This window comes from Hydractinia symbiolongicarpus, chromosome 12, assembly GCF_029227915.1.
Source record: "Hydractinia symbiolongicarpus strain clone_291-10 chromosome 12, HSymV2.1, whole genome shotgun sequence".
NCBI lineage: Eukaryota > Metazoa > Cnidaria > Hydrozoa > Anthoathecata > Hydractiniidae > Hydractinia > Hydractinia symbiolongicarpus.
Genome location: NC_079886.1, coordinates 19,678,549 through 19,702,122, shown reverse-complemented (window position 1 = coordinate 19,702,122; position 23,574 = coordinate 19,678,549). Strand labels below are relative to the sequence as shown.

The 23,574-nt window shown below is 33.2% G+C and overlaps 2 protein-coding genes across 2 annotated transcripts in view; one reads left to right on the top strand and one right to left on the bottom strand.

Moving 5' to 3' along the window:
• LOC130622637 (centrosomal protein of 70 kDa-like) overlaps positions 1–6,278 on the bottom strand; it is a 28,738-nt gene extending 22,460 nt beyond the window's left edge. The window contains exon 1 of the mRNA XM_057438122.1: positions 6,161–6,278. The gene's annotated coding sequence lies outside the window, so the exon portion shown is untranslated. The remainder of the gene's footprint in view (positions 1–6,160) is intronic.
• Positions 6,279–10,685: 4,407 nt separating this feature from the next.
• LOC130622069 (spermatogenesis-associated protein 1-like) lies at positions 10,686–22,008 on the top strand. The gene is made up of 14 exons (XM_057437462.1): positions 10,686–11,092; positions 13,279–13,385; positions 13,892–14,009; positions 14,767–14,820; positions 15,055–15,163; positions 15,875–16,331; positions 16,562–16,705; positions 17,258–17,616; positions 17,722–17,764; positions 17,847–17,929; positions 18,648–18,779; positions 19,416–19,471; positions 19,686–19,784; positions 20,219–22,008. The coding sequence occupies exons 1-14, from the start codon at positions 11,033–11,035 to the stop codon at positions 20,315–20,317; spliced, it is 1,920 nt and encodes a 639-aa protein (XP_057293445.1). The 5' UTR covers positions 10,686–11,032; the 3' UTR covers positions 20,318–22,008.
• Positions 22,009–23,574: the final 1,566 nt, after the last annotated feature.

Below are 23,574 nucleotides of genomic sequence, written 5' to 3'. Positions count from 1 at the left end.
TTTGTAATCCCATTTATTTATTTAATAATCAAATAGATTAAAAGGATATTTAAAACCACAGAAAAAATGGGGTTGCATTACAGCATCAACTTGCAATCATACTTGAAATTCTATTGCATAAAAACTTATTAAAAGAGGACTGTCGACGGCTTTTCGAAAACAATATTTTTGTGTGAGAGCAACTTCACAACTGTTTTACTTTTTATACAAATTGAAAGTATCATGATTGTTTTTAAAAACCATTTACAGATTGTTTCCTGAAAAGTATGTGAAGCGATTTTATTTTATTTTTCAATCCTAAAAATGATACAAAGTGCAAGCCTATTTTGATGGTTTTAAAACGAACTTAGTGACTTCTTTGATTTTTACAACCAGGTTTGGGTAGTATTTAAACAATCTATGGTGATGTTAAACAAACATTTTTATCATCATCATCATCATCATTCTCGGCTTAACGCCCGTTTTCTATGCTAGCATGGGTTGTGCGGGGTATATTGATGACCCTCTCCAATCTGATCTAGACTGTGTTAGATTTAAACTCAACTTCCTTTGTATCAAATCTGTCCTTATAACCTCCTGCCAAGTCTTTCTCGGTCTGCCCTTGGGCTTTGCCCCAGGAGCTACAGTACTGGAATCTGGACACCTAACATCTTGGATCGAGTATCATACGCGTTGCGCACAATTCACGATGATGTCGCGATAGTAAAATTTTTTAGTATCGCGACCTTCATGATACATCTTTAAACATTATAAAAATCACGTAATTAATGTCATGAGAGAATAACACAATTAAATATGAATAATTGTTTTTTTCTTTTTTTTTTAAAAATCAAAAACATTTTCGTTGTCGTAAGCTTTTTTCTTGTTTGGACTCAAAATTATTTAGTTGTTCTACGGGCCCACCCGCCCCTAACTTTCACGATAAAAAAAATAATAGAAATATTAACAAACAAACATTTTTTTATCCAATCTCGTGAAAAAAAAGATTATGAATGTCGTAACACCCTCCTTCGTTATGATTAATATATGTTTTACGTTGCTTGCTAAAATCTTACATTTCTAAGCCGATATCATTTAGGAAAAATAATTAACATCATTAAATCTTTTTCAATGATATTTGAAAAAATAATTAAAACAACGTAAAATATGCATGTCGTAACAACCTCCTCCGTTATGAATATAAATAAAAACTTTTAATGTCACAAAAGACTTTAAATATTGTCAACTAAACTATAGTCCGTGAAACTTTTTTGCACTTAAATATTAATTTTCTTATAAGACTGCGCAAAAAATATAAAAGAACACTTAACTTTTTTATTAAAATAAATTTTGTAAACACAATTATTATTTTAAATGGGAAAATTATAACTTGCTGTATAAATTTCGAAACAGCCTATAAGTATAACCTGCTGTATATCTATGTCTTAATTAGCTCTCACATGAAGTCACTTCACACCTTGTCTGCATACTGTTGCATTTCTAGTTGATAAATTCTTTGTTTGTTTTTATTGTTTTTACTGTTTTTACTGCTTTTTTCCATTTTTATTCTCAGACAGGATGGACGTTGATAGCAGTTTTTTTGTATTTATGTATATATTTGCAAATTACTGATTAATTATTATTACTTTTCCTTCGCAACTGAAAAATATAAACTGTGTGCGTTATGCAAAAATACATAGAAAACGGTTGCCGTAACACCATCCTCCGTTGTTATTTCTTTATTATTATTTTTTTGTTGTTGTTCCGACCATACATTCTTATTTTTCCATGAAATTTCATTAAATCGAACATTCGGTAATTTAAAATTCGCTAATACAAGCAAAACATACATAGAAAAATATGCTTGTCGTAACACCCTCCTCCGTTGTTATTTTTTTTACTTTTTTGTTCTTCTGACCATCTATACATTCTTGATAAAATTATTTTTATTTCGCTGACCGACAGACCGTAAACTACTATCTAATTCGCCCGTAGAACAAGTAATTAAGTTGGAGTCACCTTATTTTTATAATCTAATTTCTAATAAAAATACAAGATGCAAAAGAATTTTTAAATGTAAAAAAACAAAACAAAGACACAAGATTAGCTATACACATCTATTGTTTAATAGTTTTATTGTTATTCACGATCCATCGCGACAATCACGATTAATAGTGACGATCGCGACAGCATCGTTATTTTTTTATGCAACGCGACTATCGCAAAGCTCTTCGTTAACATTTTTTTTATCGCGATGGTCACGATAGGATCGCGGATCGTTCGTGTCGCGCATGATACGCGCTCACGATGTTAGGTGTCCTGATTCCAGTACTGTATCAAGTCTCTACACTTTCTTACCCAATTATCCTCCTTCATTTTTTCCAAGTGCCCCAGCCAATTCAATCTTCTTATCTGGATAACATCTTTAATTCTATGGATTTATGATCCCTGAAATTATCAGAAATCATCATTCTCAGCTTAACGTCGGTTTCCACGCTAGCATGGGTTGGAGTCAGTAAATTAATAACCCTCTTCCAATATGATCTAGATTGTGTATACAATCTAAACTTAAATTCCTCTACATCAAGTATGTCCTTATTACCTATTAGACTTTCTTGGTCTATCTTTGAGCTTTTCCACAGAAATTCTCTACACTTTCTTACCCAATTATCCTTCTCCATTATTTTTACTTTCCTTAACCAACTCAATCTTCTATCTCTGGATAACATCTACGCTATCAATATCTAGCCCGCTTCTTAGCTGATCTGAACTCTTTCTGTCTCTCAGACTGTCGTTTCACACCACATAACCATTCTCATATCAATTCTTTCTAAACAATCAAGATCTTCCTTCTTCACTGCTGATGTCTCACTACCACTGCCCATGTCTACCAAAAATAGGCTGGATAAGATAGGATATTATTTCTAGACATGTCCTTGGCTTAACTAGGGAGAGTATTTAATGCTCATTTTGAGCTATGCAGCCCCAATTAGGGTCCTTGCTCTGCCAGACAGCTTTCTGCAACATCCCACACAGCATGCCGTCTCTCCATTTACCTCACATGACTGGGGTTAACCCGAGGCTATGGTAACATTCACACAACTTTTATCCGATATGTGTGTACATGAAGCTTAACAGCACATGGAAACAAAACTAAAGAAGAGCGATTAGATTAATATAGATCTATATAATAATTTGAAGCTTCCGTATGTCTGTCTGTGTGTGACTTTTACAAAGAAGATATTTTTTACCACATGAATGCGCGAGTTTTTCGAGTTTTTTTGTCAATATCATTTAACATCAAAATTTTTATTCTGCCTCAGTGGATTTCTCCACTGGCCTTATCGACTAGTAGTAAATAATTTTGTTATTATAAATGTTTCAATTTTGAAATTTTGAAGCTATAGAAATGTGGTTGGTCCAAAAAAATAAATAAAAATAACAGGTCAAAATCGATTTTTGTTAGACAATTTTGCATCTGTATCAGACAATCTCCTACACAGAGCCTTTTCAGAGTGCCCACAAAAATAGAAGCATAGAAAAATAGAACGACTAGGGTGTTTTAGCTAATTCCTTTTTTGCTTGGCCCTGCCCTGTTCACTGGAATATTTGCAAAGTTATTATAAGGGAAGACTTTAGTCAAAACTGTCAGTTATTTTAGCAAGTGGAATTGCCAAATGGTGGTGGACCAACAGTTCACCACATGTTAATTGCGGTTCCTGAAGTAAGTACTTATACCTTGTTGAGAGGCTTGGCTTTGATTGCATTCAGTATTGAAGTGTCAACAAAGATGGCTACTAGCATCATTGAAGGATATACTTTAGAAACTCAATGTTATTCCAAATCTAGAATGGTAGACTAGTGAAAAGGGTGGTCACAAGGCATGAACACTAGGGGCCCTCAAGGTAACTAACCAATACTGTTGTAGATCCAGGCCCCTAAGATTGCCTTGCCTACCTATAAAATGGGAGCAGCTAAAGTCAACTAGTTTCCATCATCACATTTTGCTAATAGTTTGGTTTGCCCACCCACCCACCCTGTTATTATATATTTTTTCTTTTTCTTTTATGTACATCAATCACTTCACGTACTGGCATCAATGTCCACAACTGTCACCATAATTAACTAATTCTACAATCAACCACGACCCTTATGTTAACTCGATAACCGGACCATCATCCGACACATGACGAGTGCATACGATACCAATTGATGTAGCCCCAGAGGGTCTTCTACAACGAACTATAACACGCAACGATACTACGAACTACAACACGCAACGATCTACAACGCAAGATGGAGGGATCAATTGGCATCAAAGACGCGCGCTCGCTTACACCAGTGCTCTTGCCTCAAGGTTTTCTTGGTGATCCAAATTTGGCTACTTGCGATTGCCAAGTTTTTTGTCCAGAGGTAGAAGCACTGTTGACCCGCGCTGGTGGGGATGTCCGGCTTCCTTCGTCAGCCAAATGGGATGAAGATGCGTTTGTTTCCCTAACAAATGAGGTGCGTTTCCACAAGATGCGCCATAGCAGGTAGTAGGCAATTTCCAAGCGAGTTGCTGAGGTGTAGCCGATTTCCAAGTGAGTCGCGGAGAGGTAGGCAATTTCCAAGCGAGTTGCTGAGGTGTAGGCGATTTCCAAGTGAGTTGCTCAGATGTAGGCAATTTCCAAGCGAGTTGCTGAGTTAGCGTTTCCACGAGATACGCAGACGTTTCCACGAGATACGTCTTACTAAGGGTAAGGATGGAAACACACGCATCTGGTTTGGGCCCCCCTGATACCAAACCTGACATCCCCCCCCTTTCCCCAAACTCAAGTGTAGTTATGACATGAAACAAGAGAAATATACTTCTAACATTATCTGTCATTGTTGTTGTTTGCTTTCGTGTTGTTGCTTCAGAACCATAGCAATTAAACCCTCGTTGTTTGTTTATCTAGATATCATGAGGTTCATGTGCTAGTTCTAGCAACTAGCAATGAAATATTATATAAAATACAACACGTAAAAATGAAAAGAGATTCTTTATGAAAATTAATGTGACATATAAACTACCTTCCTACTTCTGGCCGTATTCTCACACCTATCTTCTGCATTTTGACACTTCTCTTCTGCACTTAACACTTCTCTGCATGTGCCCCCTAACTTTTTCTTCACAATTTATTTAAAAATCTGGTCTGCAATTTCACACTGATGCTCTGTATAATTTTTTTTTCACTTTTAACAAGATGTATACTTGGCTAACATGTGCTCAATTTACGAATATAAATATTATTATTAAAATATTGTAGCAGGTCCTGAAATGTGCATGAATAAAATAATATCACGAATCAATTCAGATCAGTAGCAGAGTAATTAATTCTATTTATCAATAGACACAATAAATGGCAAAATAAATGGCTACCGAGAGTCCTCAAAATCATGGTGGTGTCAAAACCAAGCAAGGCACATGCTTTTTCTTAATTATAATGGATTTTCCTTACAAAAATAACAGTTTAGAATTTTAGATTAAAACAATACATAACTATAAGCCAGCCTGGTTAAAATTTTGATTTTCTTATAAAAACGTGCATATTTAAAAAAATAAACGAATGCCTTAAACGGATACGTCATTTAATCATCTTCTCTCTTATATATCAAAAAGACAAAAAACCTGGAGGTGAAGGGTCGGTCGTTTATTTAAAAAACGTGAGTTAGCAAAATCTAGCTCAATCAATATCCCGGACGAGAATTGGGTCTGGGAATTTTTCATTTTTTGAGTTCGTGGAAGAGAAGTGTTTCTCAATTTGGAAGAGAAGTGTTTCGAACGGAAGAGAAGATTTCAGAGGAAAGAAGAGAAGTGTTTTGACTAAGAAGAGAAGTGTTTTTATTAAGAAGAGAAGTGAATTACCCAAAGGGGCCATCGTAATTATGCAATTATTAAGAAGCTAGCGAGTGAATGTACTATATGCGATAAAAAAATATTTGTATGACTTAATATTTCTTTAGAAATCGGCAACGTGACGTGCAATAAATAATAAGAATTAATAATTTCCTATAAATTTCCGAGAGTGCAACATTCAAGAGACACTTTCTATCTTCCCGCTTTTTTGTGCTTGTCGTTTGTTATGAACCCATGTAACCAATGCATTAATTTTACTGACCATTTTTGACTTGAACAAATTATGCTTAGAATATATACCTTATCTAAGGTCTTTTTTAATTAAGACAACCACAAAGATCACATCCTCTCTCCACAGAAAAAACATGAAAAAAGATACAAAACTATTATTCATTTGCAGTATGTCAACTTTGTCTTGTATTTAATTACTTTGACAACGGTGTGTAAATAATACCGCTATTCACTATAGCTTAAACCGTTTTTTTGTGCAAAGAACTGAATAGTGGTCAAAAAACATCAGTGTATATAAAGTCGCGTGCGTGGTGACTGCTCTGGTCTCTAATTTCTTTATTGTGATTTGTGATTATTTAATGATAAAACAGATATATCTTATTAAAACTTTATAGTGTATAAATATTTTTAAAAGGTTTATTAAAATATAAAGCTAAGCGAGCTGGCTATAGCTATATAGAAACGGGACCGATTTAATACAAAAGATGTCAAACTAAACTGACGTTTATCCCTCCCTTTGGGATCCTTAGCAAAGACGACATTCACAAAAATATGGATGTTTTTACTATTTTTAAGGAATATCTCAACATCTAGCTAACTCTTTAACACCCAGTACTGTTTGGTAAACCACCACAGTATCCCAAAGAAAGTCCCCGCTCGTGTTGCATGCTCGATATGTTAAACAACCTTTTTCCAGTACTGTATGTAACAACAAACTTTTTTTGGAAAAAAACATTGTTGCAATGTAACTATAATTCCTCCACCCCAGATACACTAGAAAAAGATTTCCTTACTCTATCATGTGCATTTTATTCTTTATTGTAACTTTTCACAAACACGCTGCCATTGGCTGATAGCACTAACTGAACATTCCTGTGTTAATTGATACAGGTTACGAATTTCAGGATTAACTGATGTTTCGAGTTGTTAACTGGCTGGAATTGTACAGTACAGTCTGAATGTAATCTACCGCGGACGCGAAACTCGCATGAATAGTTACACAGAACAATAGCTTTTGTTTTTTGAAGAAAATAATTACCTCGCTGATAAACAATGACCCCACGCGATCAATTGTTTAATCACAATAGGTTGCAAGATCAATTTTAGCAATCTATTTTGCGCGAACTCTTTTGAAAAATTTAATTGCATAAATTAAGCGTTTTTTTTTAGATAGCATTTTAAAAGTTTTAAAACGAAAAGTGGAGATAAAAATATTTTTTTAGATCGCATTTTAAAAGTTTTAAAACGAATAGCGGCGATAGAAATGTGTTTTAGATCGCATTTTAAAAGTTTAAAAACGAAAAGCGGCGATAGAAATGTTTTTTTAAATTGCATTTTAAAAGTTTTAAAACGAATAGCGGCGATAGAAATGTGTTTTAGATCGCATTTTAAAAGTTTAAAAACAAAAAGCGGCATTTAATAGTTGTGAACAATGCTTCTCGTATGTTTCTTAGATTAAACGCGCTGGAATCTTTTTAGGTAATTAAATCAACAGTACATTATCGCGCAATGTATTATAAAACTTCGCGAAAGATTTTTATTATTTCATTACTTCACGCTAATAATTAAGGGAATAGCTTATCAATACATTTACACAATGCATCTCGCTATTAGAAAAAATATAATTGCTTCGATATTTCTTCGCGAGCGCATTGTTTTTTAACACGCAAATATAAACTCGCAAAACGCTCAAGGGATTTAATTATAACAAAAGACAAACGACTGCTGTCCTCCACGCAAAGGTGTGATATTAGCGTGTACGCGGTAGATTACATTCAGACTGTACTGTAACAATCAGATGGTAACATAAATTTAAGGTAATCGGAGCCAACGTTTCATGTATTCTTTAACAATAGAATCAAGAATCTGTGCAACCCAGGTTGTTGAAAGGTTGTAAATTTAGAAACGCCAACGCAATTTGCTGTAGATATACCTCCAGATGATCAGCAACTTATTCTTTGGATGCAACGATAAACAGTTGAGAATATCAAAATATCTATTCATTTCTGACACAAGCTCTTCTTTCAATGAATTTGTAACTCATGTCAAAAGAAAAGTCTTTTCCTAGATATGTAAATTTCCACCAATGTTGACTGTTGGTACCATCTGGTTAGATATACGAAGATATGGCTTAAATTGGGTTGATAATGACCCATTCTTCTTAATACCAAAAGTTATACATTTATCTACTCTTACAATTAGGTTTGCCCACTTGCACTATTTTGTAAACACATTTAGTAATAGTTGAGTATCTTGCTCGGTCGATGTAACGAGAGCAGAATCATCTGCAAACTGGAACCAATTTCTTGGGGATAACGAGTTGCAGAAGTTGTAACCCATGCATCTAAACTCTTCATTATCTTCGTTATTTATAATGATTATCAAGGTGTTGATAATCATATTAAATAACAATGGGCTTAAGCAATCTCCTTGAAGGACACCTTTTCCATCGAGAAGAGGATCAGTGATAAACGATTCTGTTCCAACCGTGATACTATAGTGTTTATAATAGTCACTGATCTACTGTTTAATCTCTACAGGAATGTGATGATAACTCAAAACTTTCAGCAGCAAAGCATAATCAACTTCACCAAAAGCATTCTTAAGACCCAAAAGCGTGACCATTAATTGACGCTGTTTGGTTTTAGTATGTTTGATCATATAGCTCAAAAGTTTAGTATGCTCGATGGCACCTGATATAGCTTTCCAGAAACCCTTTTGTATATTGGACTCGACATAATTGTTGTTTTATAGGAAATTGTATAATCTGTTTTGTATTAATGACTAATAAATTTTTGCAAAGACTGGTTGAAGAGTGATTGGACGGAAATTTACAGGATCTGCATTACTCCCTTCCTTGTAGATAAGGATCGTAAAGGCATGTTTCCAACAACTTGGAAATACTTTGTCTCTCCAACATTTTGAAATAATCCTATGAATGACAGTTCTCAGAATTGGACAACGTTTCAATATGATAATGCTCATTTGGTCATGTGGACCCGCTTGATTTCAGTTTTTAATGATTCCGGTTATCTCTCTATAGGTTGGTGGATCTAGTTTAAAAACTTTTGAAGGGGCATCTAGTCGTTTCAACCAGGTTGGAAACTCGAAATAACGCTTTGCTCTGTCTCGTGATAAAGTTCTTTTGAAGTAAAATTGACAAGTTACTTTATCGAACGTTGGTTTAACAGTGTCATATTTTTCGAATTTATTTTTGCAGTATCCCCAAAAGTTTTTCGACAATTTTTCATCATCATTATTGTTTTTGATATTATTTTTTTTCTTGGCATATTTTAAGCGTATCAATTTGGAAAGGTAGCAAATTTCTGCTTTATGGTCACCATGTTGTTCTTTGAGACCGGCTAAGCTCTTTTTAAGTTGGCGTTTAGAAGAGTTTGCGTATCTCTCTTGATATTCCCGAACATCATCATCTCCGTCTTTAACAGTTCCGTATTGATTTTTTAAGTAATTGTAAAGAGTATTTTGTAAAAATTCAATCTCTTCAACAACATCTTGAACTTCTCCGTTGGTGTTGAAAATGTTTTTAAAATATTCATTGCAAGTTTTCTATTTCCAGATGTTTTTGGTAATTTTATTCCACACTTGGGATGGTGATTTGGTGGAACATAATTATCAACAATATCTTCAGCGTCATTTTCTATATTGATGTTTTCTACAACTCTTTGATAAACCAATCACGGAGCTCTGGTATGTCACTTATTTGACAAAAGAGTTGATTTCCTCTTAAGCCTCGCTCTCCTTTCCACAATTTACCACAATGACAACTAAATTCTCTAGTTCTATTGATATTTTTACGTTGCATTTGTTCATCATATTCAGTTAGCAATCCCTCGAGTTGATCAATTGTGTGCTGGTCGTTAACATTAAGGATCGTTCGTAATTGATTTTCAACTTCTTGCAAGTTATAAACATTTTCAATACGGTTACCATGGTTACGAGCAACTTGTAAGGGCTCTGTGTGAAGTTTTGCTTTACAGCGCCATGAATGTCTTCCAAGTGATTTAAAATTTCTGTAACAAAATTTACATCTTTCCTCAACAGCATTCAAACAAAATACAAACCACATTAGCCATATGCATAAAAAGATAGCTCTTGCTTTTTTCATGTTAATACAAATTTGAAACAAAATTATTGACAAATTTGATAAGTAAAACTATTTTTTGTCGGAGCAACAGAGAACACGTTCGCCTGCTACCATAATAATAATAATAATAATAATAATAATAATAATAATAATAATAATAATAATAATAATAATAATAATAATAATAATAATAATAATAATAATAATAATAATAAATAATGTTAAATTTGGCTTTTTAAAACACAGTAGTTTAACCAAATTTTCTCTCTTTTTGCGGGTTTCTAGGGAGTCAGCACCCTTGTACATCAAAAAATGTTCTGCATTTTCCAATGAAAGTCTTGTGTTACATTATATTTTCAACTTTTCTGCAATGCATACCAATGTTTATAAACGACCTTGTCAAAAAAAATAAATTAATAGTCTTGTCATTGAGATTTTGTGGCACCATAGATTAGTGGTTATAGCTCTCGTACTCTGTGCGGGAGACCAGAGTTCGATTCCTTTTAACAGCGATTCAACATTTAAGTGAATGTTACCATAGCCCCGGGTTAACCCAAGCCATGTGAGGGAAATTGGGAGATGGCACACTGTGTGTGCCATTGGATGTTGTGGGGAGTTGTGTAGTAAAGCGCAGGCCCTACTAATTGGGTCTAAATAAGACCTCAACAGCAAAACCCACCCAGTCCCAAGACATCATTTTGATGCTGTCTGTTCTTAAAGCAAATTTAGTATCATTGGAATAGTGTTTGTTTACTCTAACAGTGCCAAATATATACATTATTACCTAGCTATCTTATCTTAGTATGCAGAACAATCAATGATTGACTTGTAAAAGAATGTATCAACAGCATGAAAAGGGTGCCAAAGAAATGAAAAAATCAAAGAATGCTAGCCAGGTACATAGCATACAAATTTAATTCTACTGTATTGTCTTCTCTCTCAATGCATTTATTCATAACACTCTTTTGTTTTGTAGTGGGTATTATTAGCCTTTCTAAATTATGTCACTGCTTAGCAATATACACAGTTTCAGTATTGTTCACAAATTAAATTCTCTTTTGAAAACTGAAAAAGTGAGGTATATAAACTGTTATGAATTAATAAGGCTCTGACCGAAAAACAAAAATTGAATATTGTTTTTAAAAATAATATTAGCAATCCCTTCACCGTAAGTTATTCTCAATAACATACCAAATTTTTGGAAATAAAGATATTCATATTGCCCATGGCCAGAGTCACTCCTTGTAGAGGTGTATTATTGGTGTATATACCCACACATTGATACAGCGGACAGACAAGTAACACCCAATGGTGATTTTTCCTGACTTGAATAAATAAATTTGAATCAGGAAAATTAAGGTACAGACATAAGAAATTTATATATAAATTGTTTACTGCAATAATTTTGTTATTCCCTGAATAAACTGCTCTGATAATGATATACCAACCCCGTTTCATAATAATGTAGGTTTGTGTTTTGTGCAATGGATAATTTCATATATTAAAATGTTATGCTGCAACACACACAAGCTTCTAAATATTAAACCACACTGACATTGTTCAGACTACCTATTTTGTAAACTACACTACTTTCATTACTGGAAGTAGGTACATGGTCTTATACACCTACAATTAGGGATCCCATGTTACAGTCTCGCCATGTTTCTTGTAACAAATAGGGATGAAATAAATGTTTATTACAGTTTTAGGACATGAAATTAAAAAAAATTAAAAAACTCTTTCTGACAACATATGGTAGCGGTAAAGGGAAAGTTTGGTCAAAAATTGTATTTTCATAATCAATAGTCATAAAATAAAATAAAAATGGATACCGTAATTCTTTTCAAGTGAAACCCTCTTTTTCTAAAAAAATCTGTGTGAAACACTTGTAAAAAAACACCTCTGTATATTGACCTCTTTACATTTTTACGAAGTCTGAGGGCTGAATTATGATGTTTTATAGTTCAAAAAGCGAAGTTCGATGTTGGGGATTAGGTGTAATCACATGAAGAAGTATTTTGTCTATACACTTTTATTGCTTTAATTTGCCAAATTGTGCTGCCATCAGCTGTGCAAATCAAAGTAGCGATAATAAAAAGACAGAAAAAGATAAGGGGGCGAGAAAAATTAGGAGGTAGAGAAGGAAAAGCTGACGACAAAAGACGAAGATAATAATGAAAGAAAAAATTGGGTAGTCTCTTATCAGATTCCTAGTGCAAAAAAAATAAAGAGCTTAGAAAAATATACAGTGTGGATAAAATGAGCTTGGGTGTTTATTAAATCTTGCAGCTATTGTAAAATAATTTATGAATAGTTGTTAGTTTCTGTTTATAGTAAAAAGTTTTGGAAATAGTGACTGTGGGTAAACAAGTTTTTGACTTTCTTTTCGCCCAGCAATTTGTTTGTTTAAAAAACGCAAATAATGATGGCTGATAAAAATGTTACATTAATTTATAAAAAATATATATATTTATAAAAATATACAAGCAAGAAAACATCACGTTTAAGTGATATACTGATTAACAAGGAAACTTTTGAAGAACTAGGCAAATAATAGCTCAATTTTTATGTTAATTCTTGGGATTGGGTTCAATGTTATCTTTCAGAAAATAAAACCCATGATAAAAAAACTGAATCACGTGAACAATTATACATTACATAAACGATAGACCAGCTAACAGGATAGAATGTACTCATGGGAAAAACATCCCTTCCAACATGAATAATTTTTTATACGTTATCCCCTTCCAACATGAATAATTTTTTATACGTTATCAGTCTCTTCGTTGTCGTTTTGCTTCACTGTTATTATCTAGTATATCAATTATCATTGAACTTGTCATATCATTCGTTAAATTACTATCAATGTCAGTTTTGTAACTGTTATCATTGCCCTGACATTTACAATAACTTAGTTGCATATGTCATTGCAAATTCACTTTGTTTGATTGTCGCTGAAAGTCCCTGGCACTTTCTCCAGAGCTTTTTTTGTATTATTTTGTCTCTGTGTATGTTACACAACATATACAACAAAGTATATTTTTCAACATTTATAACTTTTTCTTGTGTGCATTTTTTTTAGTTGACAGATTTACATGTGTTCATTGTTCCACTGGATTTGTGGCTGGATAGATATAGAACTGCATATAATAATGCTGTTCTTGAGTCCACTTCTGCTGGATTTATAAGGTAGTTATTTTGATTTCACCCTATGTGACAGTGTTATGCTTTTTAACAAATCACGGTGGTAACGCTGTCAGAAATATCAGGGATATCAGGAGTGTCCTTGATTTGTGAGGAAGTCAGAGTTACTTAGAAATATTTTTTTAAATATTGACAAGGAATAAATTTTTCAAGTAATTTGCATTGCTTTTCATAGTCTAGCAATATTATTTCACTTAAATTTACAATTTTAAAGCAAATTTACCAATTCAGGTGTGAAGTTGTTAAAAATAGATGGAGTAATCAGGGGAATGTCAAGAATTTTAGTGAAAAGATGACAAATAAGTGTCAGAAATTTCAGGAAGATAAGGAGTTAATATGTAGTGGACACCCTGTGAATGGATTTTACTTGAGCAATAAGTTATTAAAAGATTACATGCTCTAACAATGCTGAAGTTGATTAAGCAATACTCAAGTATAAGCAAGACAACAAGCTATGCAGACATACTAGTTGTATTTTCATTTATTTGTAGAATCACAGCGTCAACATCTCTTCATTCTGTTCGAGAAGCAATCTATGAACAGTTAGGAAATGAGATTGTTCCTAGTGATTTCATTTATCTTCGAAGTGTTGGAAGATGTTTAGCTGTTGTAAGTGTTTTAATTCTTACTTAATAACTGTGCTTTTTCAGGTGACTGTAACTGGACATTATCCATTAACTTGTGCAAGGCAGAGTCCTAACCACTTAGGCCTGTGTTTAAAAATTTAACCATATCAATTGAGTTGTGTTTGCTGCTTATATTTTACGCCTTATTTTTAAAACTAGCAGTTATTGCTGGTAGACACAAAGGACATAAAAAAGGACTAAAACATAATTTTTATGACTTAACCCTTCTCCTTAGAACTAGCATCTTCTGTTTGATTGGAAATGGAAATGTATTTACAATGAGTCTGTGTATATCTGCAGTCCTTTTATTTTGTACAATTTGAAAATATATAAATTTTGATGACGTTATAACTTTACTACTCACATCGATTATAACACTGTGTTTAAAAATTAACTATTTTGGGTAATCAGTTACTGTTGTTGATAATTCAAAAAAAATTTGAGCATAATAAATATCATAGCAATCAGCACGTTATTTAAATTCAACAATATGAAGGAAATTTGGACCAAAAATTGATTCTGTATATATTGAAAAAAAAATCAGATTACTTTTTCTAGTTAAATGCTTAGTAAAGTTCACACAAATCAAATGTCACAACTGAAAAACGGTTAGAAATAGTGTTACGAAAGAACTTCTAACTCCATGTTCCATTCACCATAGATTGTCTGTTCGGAAAAAAGCAAGTACAAAATTATTAAGTATATAGGTAATGTTCTATTTATTACATTTTATATTTCAGGTCAATAAAAATCAAGAACATAATTTACAAGGAAAAGATTTTGCGCCTCCATCAGTAAGTGACAGCCATCTTTATATGTATGCATGGTTATAAACTCCTTGATGTTAACTGGGAATGGGAATTGTTGTCGATTAAATTTCTATAAACTTTCTCATTCTCTAGTGCAATAAAATGTAATTTTTGTTTTAGTTTTCTCTTTCTTTAAAAAATATTTAACGAAATGACCTTCTAGTTAGTAGACCACACGTTTTATTCCATGCTTACAAATTCATTTAATTTTATTTTCAGGCATATTCACCTGAATTATTTTTACTTCCTTGCACTCACGAGGAAGCTCTATCTGGAACTAAACGTCTATATGATACTGAGGAATATTACAGCAAAAATCTATACTCTGGTAATGTTTGATTTGTTTATACTTTTTTGAATTCTTACAGTAGTGTTAGCATTAGTGGTGGTTGTGGTTGTGATAGTGGGGGTAGTTGCTGTGGTAATACTGGTGATAATCTCCCTGGTTGTAGTAGGGGTGGCGCTAGTGATAGTGATGGTAGTCGCAGTGGTGGTGGTGATGGTATTCATAGTCTTAGTGGTAGTGGTGATGATGGAATTAGTATTTGCAGGCGATGGTGATAGTGGTGGTGGTGGTTAGATGCAGTGGTGGTAGTAACAGCGGTGATTGCTTTAGTAGTGATAGTGGTAGCAGTAGATGTCTGAGTGATCCTAGAGGCTGTGGCAGTAGTAGTTGTTGTGGTAATGGTAGTGGTGGCCTAGCTAGCGGTAGTGGTGATAGTCAGTCAGACTGGTTGTAATGGTAGAGATGATGGTGATAGTGTCAATAGGAACCAACTTTAGAATAACAATTGCAATTTTAACTAATGTTAGCAAAATATCCACTGAGTCAACCTATATCTAACATAGCTAAGTGCCAGCGTAGCAGTAATAGTAAGTGCTAGAGTGATAGTGCTTGGGCGAAAAACCTAGCAAACAATATTGTGCTTTAAATGTAGTAATTCTAACCCTGTAAATGTGAATATTAGATAATCGATACATTTAGCTTTTTTGCAACTTTGATGAATGAGTAAGTCGACTTTGCTTGTATTATCTCTAGGTCCGTTTACATATGATTCCAACGATTCTAATGACTCCACAACATTCTTTTCACCAAGAGATTCAGTTATCAATTCTGACGTTTCACCAAAATTTGATTTTGCGAAATCATCTAAGCCAGCAGTTAAACAAGTCAATGAAACTTTGACCGATTCGCAACCTGCTGTGAAAAATACGCAAGATGACAAATCACCACCACTGAGTGATGGTAAGGACAAGAATGACTTGGTACCTGAACTCGATATCGATGAAAGTGACGTTTACACAAACGATGATATTAACATTCATGATTCGGAACGCTCAAGTACACTGCCTGCTACTTCATCAGTTTTTAAACTAATTAAACCTGAGCTAGCGCTTATACCAGCAACTCCAGAACAGCATTTCCCGTTACCGTCAGCAAGAGTTGTCACAAAATCACATAGCAGATTGCAAGAGAGCGGTGTAAATGCTTCCAGGTTTGACATGCACCTCAATGTTGTTGTTTTTTACTATTCTTACTATCTGCTGTTGTAAACTAATAATATGATTCCTTGTTATTTGGTTGTGTGTGTGTTTTCGTGGTTGTTTGTTTGTTTTCTGTTTTCTTTCTCGTTCGTAAAATTGATGGTTATCCGTTTATTCAATTCTTTTGATTTGTCTATTCATTCATTCACTCATTTTTAAATGTTTATTTTTTTTATTTTAGTCTTGGAGTCACATTTGAAGAACCTGCGAAGTTAAGTAAACAAGAATCGAGAGAAAACAAAATCTTACGCCATCGAAATATTCAAAACAATGACAAAAAGAAAATAATTAGAGAAAGAATGAAAGAAAAACAACTGGAAACTGAGTAAGTCTGCGTTTAGATATATCAAATTATATACATGGAATATATGAAAAACCTCAAGTTTTACACAGTTCAGTAGAGTCGTGACAGTTTGTATTGTTTATTTTTCCTTTTTATTGTCTACATATAGTTACTTTGTTTTGCATGTTAGCTCTGTATCAAAAACATTGCAGACTTTACAGCCACTTAGAATCATTACTACAACCATTTTTTAAAAATCAGAAATAAAAAAGAAAATGTTGGTGGCATCTCAGAAAATCTGTAAACAAAATTCTTGCTACAAACTTTCGTTGGTGTGTTCATCCAAGAAGGTTTTACACCTCCTTGGTTTTATTTACAGGGTATTAGAGTTCTTATAATTATTCCATTGGATAAATTAACTAAAGGTTGCCGGAATGACAGCATCTAAAGCTAAGATATTTATTTTTAAAAGAACTTAGTTAAGAAATTTGCTGATTATCAGTTTTTTTCATGCTTTGTCTCCAAACCCCGTGTTCCTAAAGCTCCGTCTTAAAGATCTATGTAACTTTTGACTGTTCTTTTCAACAACTGCAGGTATGAAAGTGACAACGAAGAAGATGATAATGAAGAAGCTGACGAAACAGAACTAAGTCCTGAACGAAACGTTCGACTTTTATCGCTAGAAGCTAAAATGAAAGAGAGATATGAGAGAGAGAAGCAGCGCTTGGAAGAAGAGAATAACGCACAGTTAACAAAAAGTGATGAAAATAATAATGATATAAAGGGCGGAAGAGATACTCAGCTAATGTATGAGGATGACGAATTTGCAACAAAAATAAAAGAGATTGAGGAGTTGAAGAAGAAAAATACCGAGACACGAAAGAAGCAACAAATAGAAGAAGAAGAAAAACAAAAGAAACATTTAGAAGATCTAGAAGAGAAGAAAATGAAGGGTAGAGACGTTTTTAATATTTACAAATAAAGTTGACAGGGTATTTATGGAGCTTCTGATGAGGCTGTTTTGGTCGTATTTTTTTATATTTATTTTTTTCCTGTAGTGCAAGAACTGAAAAGACAGTTGGAAAATACGAGATCTGAAAAGTGAGTCTCTCTGATCGCATTTATTTAGTAATGAAAAAAGCAATTCCGCAGTACCATTAAAATAATCTATCTTTTTATTTAGGCATAATTTTCAGAAACAACGAGAAGCCCTGGTGAAGAGATCCCGAAACCTACAAGCAGAGATTAATTCGAAAGTATCACAAAGTATGATTATACTGATCTTTGCAAAGCTTTTGTAGCTGTTGTTTGAGATTTACACTGTTAAATTCTCTATCTATATTATAATGCCCGTATACGTCTGTCCGTCCGTCTGTCTGTCACGCAAAATGGTAGCTTAGCTGAGCAATAGGGAGAAGCACGCAATGCGGTATAAAAAGGACGGGCGAACCCGTGGATTTTCCACGGGCTAACGACTATATTTTTAATTCACGGGAAATATGATCGAATGGAACTTATGCATATTCCCCTTCGTATATTTATAATGGTTAGGATTATTGTTATTTTTCATAATAATCGGTTAATATGCAAAAATTTCTGAATTCATTACAAACCCTGCAACATACATATACTCCGGATATCATATAAGGGTTGGAGTTTTGGTTATTTTGCATAATAACTGTTTAATTATGCAGAATTCGTAAATTATATATTACGAAATATGATCAATTGGAAATTATGCATATACCCCGGGTATTATGTAAGGGTTGGAGTTTTGGTTATTTTGCATAATAACTGTTTAATTATGCAGAATTCGTAAATTATATATTACGAAATATGATCAATTGGAAATTATGCATATACCCCGGGTATTATGTAAGGGCTGGAGTTTTGGTTATTTTGCATAATAACTGGTTAATTATGCAGAATTCCAAAATTTATCAAATTTTTGGTAAAAACTGTTTTCGTTTTTACCTTTATAAAGGAAACAACACCTGGCGAAAAAAGTTTGTGGAAGAGAAGAAACAAACGACCATACTGGAGGAAGAGTTGAAAAGAACGAAAAACCAAGTAGAAGGCCAGCATCGCAAGCTAGTCTCTTCGTTTGGTATCCACGGTAAATGACGCGTTTAAATACCCATGTTCTTTTCACAGATATGTATAATTTGTTCTCAGAAATTTTTAAAAAGCAAAGAACACACTCTTCGTTGGTTGTTTTATTACAACAATAGTTTTATGTTGAATTTCATGATCTCCAATGTGCTTATTGCTGGCTTTACTTGTTGTGTTTTATCTTATCTATTCCCAGATATATAAGAACAAATTATATAAGAAACATATGGTTTGGGCGGTTGTAACCTTTAGAAAATATTAAGAAGATGCGAGGCTTAGGCAAAGAAAAAAAGGACTAAAACTTCTTTAAACTTCAAAAAATAAGAGAAAAATAATAGGAGTGTTAAGAACAATTTAAAACATTTTGCGTGTTTAAATTGTGAAACTTTAGAACATGAAGGCTTTCTTTAAGTCAATTGTTCTTATAAATGATTTGACTATTAGTCATTCCACTATTTGCGTGAGCCAAATCAGCTTTTCTTTCTAATTGTTCCGATGGTCCTGTTTTGCTCTGTTCTTACTGCTACATCAGCTCCTGTGTCAATCATCAATCGCTTTTGGAATCTCTACTTTTCAAATCATAGTCAGCACATGTATCCATGTTATTGTAAATCAATGTTAATGCATATTTATTTCCTAGGGATTGCTGGTAAAAGTAAAGATCTTATGATGAATGATGGTGTTCCATCAGAAAGGGTTTGTGTGATATCTTGTGTTGATTTTGTTTTGTGTAAACGTATGACGTCAATTTCTCACCATGGTTACTTAGTTACACGCCTTATAGTTAGTTGCTGACGCTAGCAAATTTAGCAGTAAAAGGCGATTTTTTCCGTATTTAATTTAGCAATTGCTGTTATAAATAGCCTTTTGTAATTCCCTTGTTATGCTTTTGATTCTTTGATTTATAAAGAACAACCAGAAAAATATGATATTGCGTCTTCAATCAGAAAATGAGGATTTGAAAAGTCGTATAGAGCTGTTAAATAAAAAGCTGACAGCTGAATCCAAGGTAAGTAAGTGATAAACAGTAAATGTTCTTACTGCTATCTCTTCCTCCCCTCTGAATGTAACTATGTTACATTACCACCAGAGATATGTATAACATCGCTCTAATTTGCTTTCTTGTCTGCCACACAAGTCAGTTCGCACTACTTCAAATAGGCTGACAAAACTACAAAGTGCGCCACTCATACCTGAAAACTTAATGTGCAATAACTCCGTTTCTGTCGTTTGTTGTTTGTTGTTGTTGTTATTTTTTGTTGTTGCGGTTGTTTTTGTTTTGTTGTTGTTGTTGTTGTTGTTGTTGTTGTTGTTGTTGTTGTTGTTGTTGTTGTTGTTGTTGTTGTTGTTGTTGTTGTTGTTGTTGTTGTTGTTGTTTTTATTTTGTTTGGTTTTTGTTGTTGTTGTTTCCTAATATTTCTCAGTATCTTTGTTTAATCATAGATGAAAGGTGTAGCTATTCAAGAACTAAAAGACATTCGTGATAAGGCGATTGAATTTAAGATAAATGCATCAAGAGCTAAAAAAGCTTTACCTCAATAGAGGAAATTTAACATAGCGATAACAATGAGAGCATTGCTAAGTTCCTGACTAAAAATGGCGGACAAATATTTGTGTTCGAATTTAATTAGTTGAGTATTGTTTTGTACATTAGGGAAAAATATCATGAACATTTTTTTGTCTCATATTAACAGCAACTTATTAGCTCTATTTGAGAAAATTTGACCAACTGTGTCAAGACCGCCCACGTCAAATTTTGTCAAATTGAGGTATATATATTTTTCTTTAATTTTTTATATATGTATATAAGATTAATTATTTTTTTTTAATTTTTTTTAATTGTCAATAGACGCATTTTTATTTGTAGAAATGCTTTTTTACTGGTTTTATTTATTTTTTACATGTTACTTATGAGGGATGTACTGTAAAGTTTGCCGTCAGGTTAATTAATGCTGGGAAAGGCCTATTTCTTTCGCTAAATGTTACTGTTGAAGAAAAATTCCATCATGTTTTTTATACTAATTTTATATTTATTAATTTGGATTTATTTTTTTAATGCGACTTTCTCGTTTTCTTTATAATAATACCTAAATTCTAACCACTACTAAATTTAAATGCAAGACTACTTGAATACCGATTTTTCTAGTAAAAGGACTCTACCGCTACAATTTTGTGAAAATCTTGAACCTAAATTTCCAGTATTTTTTATATTATGTGCTTTTAAAGGTTTTTACCGAGATTGATTTTTGACGTTTGGTAGATCGACGTCATTTAAGCATGATGTTTTTAACGCTGTATTTACGTGACCGGTTTTATTTGACGGATTTATTTTATGACGGTATACACGTAGTTGTCATCAATTAAATGTCCAGGGCGCTTTTAATTTTTTTTATCTTTTGCTCTTGGCGCTTATTGGATAAAGATACGCCTTTACAATGAGCGGCTTAACATAGAGCATTTGCGATTTTAAAGTTATTTGAATGACGGTGAAAGTAGACTAGACACATGGTCGCATATTAAAAGGCATTACTAGCGTGGCCTCGTGGTTATGGAGTCCGTTTTGTAATCACAAGGCCTGTGGTTAGATCCACACCGCGGGCATGTTTAGCAATTTCCTTTACCACAGCTACAGGTCAACCCGTGCCATGAGGGAAATTGGGTTGGCAATGCCGGTTTATACCTAAAGTATACATTCAGAACACAGGACCGGCATTGATAACAGTGTTTTCAACACTGAAGTGGCTATATCCTGTATAAATATTTGGAATAATAATAATAATAATAATTGTTATTCATATTCTTTTAACAGAAGAAGTGTGTATATAATTAGCGTTTATAGCTGTTTCTAGGATCGATCTTCAAATTTGACTAGTATTAGACAAAAATTAAGTGTTTCAGAATGTGAAAGCAATTTAGTCATTAATAGAAACAACCCATAACTAAAAGGTTAGTCGGTTTCTAATGGATAAATTCACCATCCTTTTTATATATAGCATTTCATATGTCAGCAGAGCGATACATCGATCAGAGACAGCTATCGCTACTGCGCTACCATTTTGCGCAGAGATTACGAGTGTTATTAATAGAGTGTGGATTAATTCAATTTACGTTCAAAAGGTCCTCGTTTTTTATCTCAGCAATATTTTGTAGTTCTTAATTTATTTTATTGTATTTTTATTTTAACGACAAATGATATTCTCATACGCAGTGATAAAATGTCTTTTATAAAACATTATCTTTAGTCTTTTTTGTGGTTTGTTTTAAACACCTCTGCCCGTCTTGTTTGAAAACATCGAAACATTAACTAGACCAACCTCGTTTTCATTATGCTTACCTCGAAATTTTTCCTTGAAAAGGAATAAATATCATAAATATAATAAGAATTTACGGGAAACGAAATATTTATACGGGAAACGAAATATTTTAAAAAGAAAATTAGCAAAAACTATTGCAAAATTCCAATATTTCAAATCTCAAATCCCAAAATTTTATCTTGAAACGTTTTCGCTTCAGTCGAAAGAAGAACGATATTGTTTTCGACGTATTTCGCAAAGAAATGTTTAGGAGAGATAATTGAGCAATTAAAAGTATATTACTTTTACATTGCTCAATTATCTCTCCTCAACATTTCTCGTTTTTTTACAAGAAACACAGGAGGGCATATCTATAAACTCTGCCAATTTGATCTGCCAAGTTGTAAAGTAAATTTTTAAATTAATTTAGGTTCTAAATATTCATTACTTTTTATTGGTCTGCACCATGAGTTAGAGATGTCGATCCGTGGAGACTAACAGAAGTATAAGCTCTTCCAATTCTAAAACGTTAGGAAAAGTTTTCGCAGTTTCTGTAAACCAGTTAAAATCCGCTATGTTAGTGAACCACCCACTGAAAAGGTTGCAGGACAGTAATGTTCCTTAACAAAAATAGCAGTCCAGTGACAGTGTTACCGTGCGCTAAGTAAACTTATCTAACTTTTGAGTTTATTCAACAACCGTTTCCAGGGAACCTTTCCTTTTTCACCGTTAAAATGATTTTGTATTTTTTAGCTTAGTTTTTTCATCGAACCTTTTAAAGTTTAGATTGATTAAATTTTTTTTTTTTTCCAAAACCTAAAAAACAAGCGAAATATATAAACATGATATATATATATATAAATATGACTGCCCAAATTCGTTTTTCACTAGATTTCGTTTCGTACGTTTCGCTTGAATGGAAATTCACCTTCACGCGAATTGACTATCAGGGGTCATTCTAAGTTGTTGATAGAAAACAGCATGGTTGTGAAGTTTCAAATCTTTCAGCAAATGATATTCTCCTTTGTCTTTTCCTCTCTCTATGTTTATAAATTTGTCTTATCCAAAAGCGTTTTCCTGCATCGCCTATCTTTCTCCACCTTTGACTTCCTCTAAAACCAAAATCAGAATTTGTGTCCTTGTCGATTCAATGTCATGTTTTGTTTTGAAAGTCATGTTTTGAAATGAATTGGCGCACAATATCAAATACGTGTTATTATTATGAAATAAATTTGAATAAATTGCCGAGACATAGTCGAATGTAAATGAAACCAATTTTATATCTCTAACCTAAATGGTAGTGGGTTGGTTCCCCCACGAGGCCCAATTTTTGTTAGCCTAAATCGAAGCTTTAAGCTCTCTGTAATAACATTTGTGACCCGTGTCTATCCGAGTAGGGCATTTATCATTTGAGTGTAAAGAGGGGAGCGATAACAATTGCGGTAATTGGAGGCAAAGAAAAGTAAACAGGAAGAAAGAAAAGAGTAATAATGAATTGTAAAACTG

Excerpts from the sequence above, each read along its gene's own strand:
- LOC130622069 (XM_057437462.1), top strand. The coding sequence starts at position 11,033 with ATGTATCAACAGCATGAAAAGGGTGCCAAAGAAATGAAAAAATCAAAG. Across the intron at positions 14,821-15,054 it reads AAGATTTTGCGCCTCCATCA|GCATATTCACCTGAATTATT; the intron begins GTAAGTGACAGC and ends TTTTATTTTCAG. Across the intron at positions 18,780-19,415 it reads CTCTTCGTTTGGTATCCACG|GGATTGCTGGTAAAAGTAAA; the intron begins GTAAATGACGCG and ends TTTATTTCCTAG.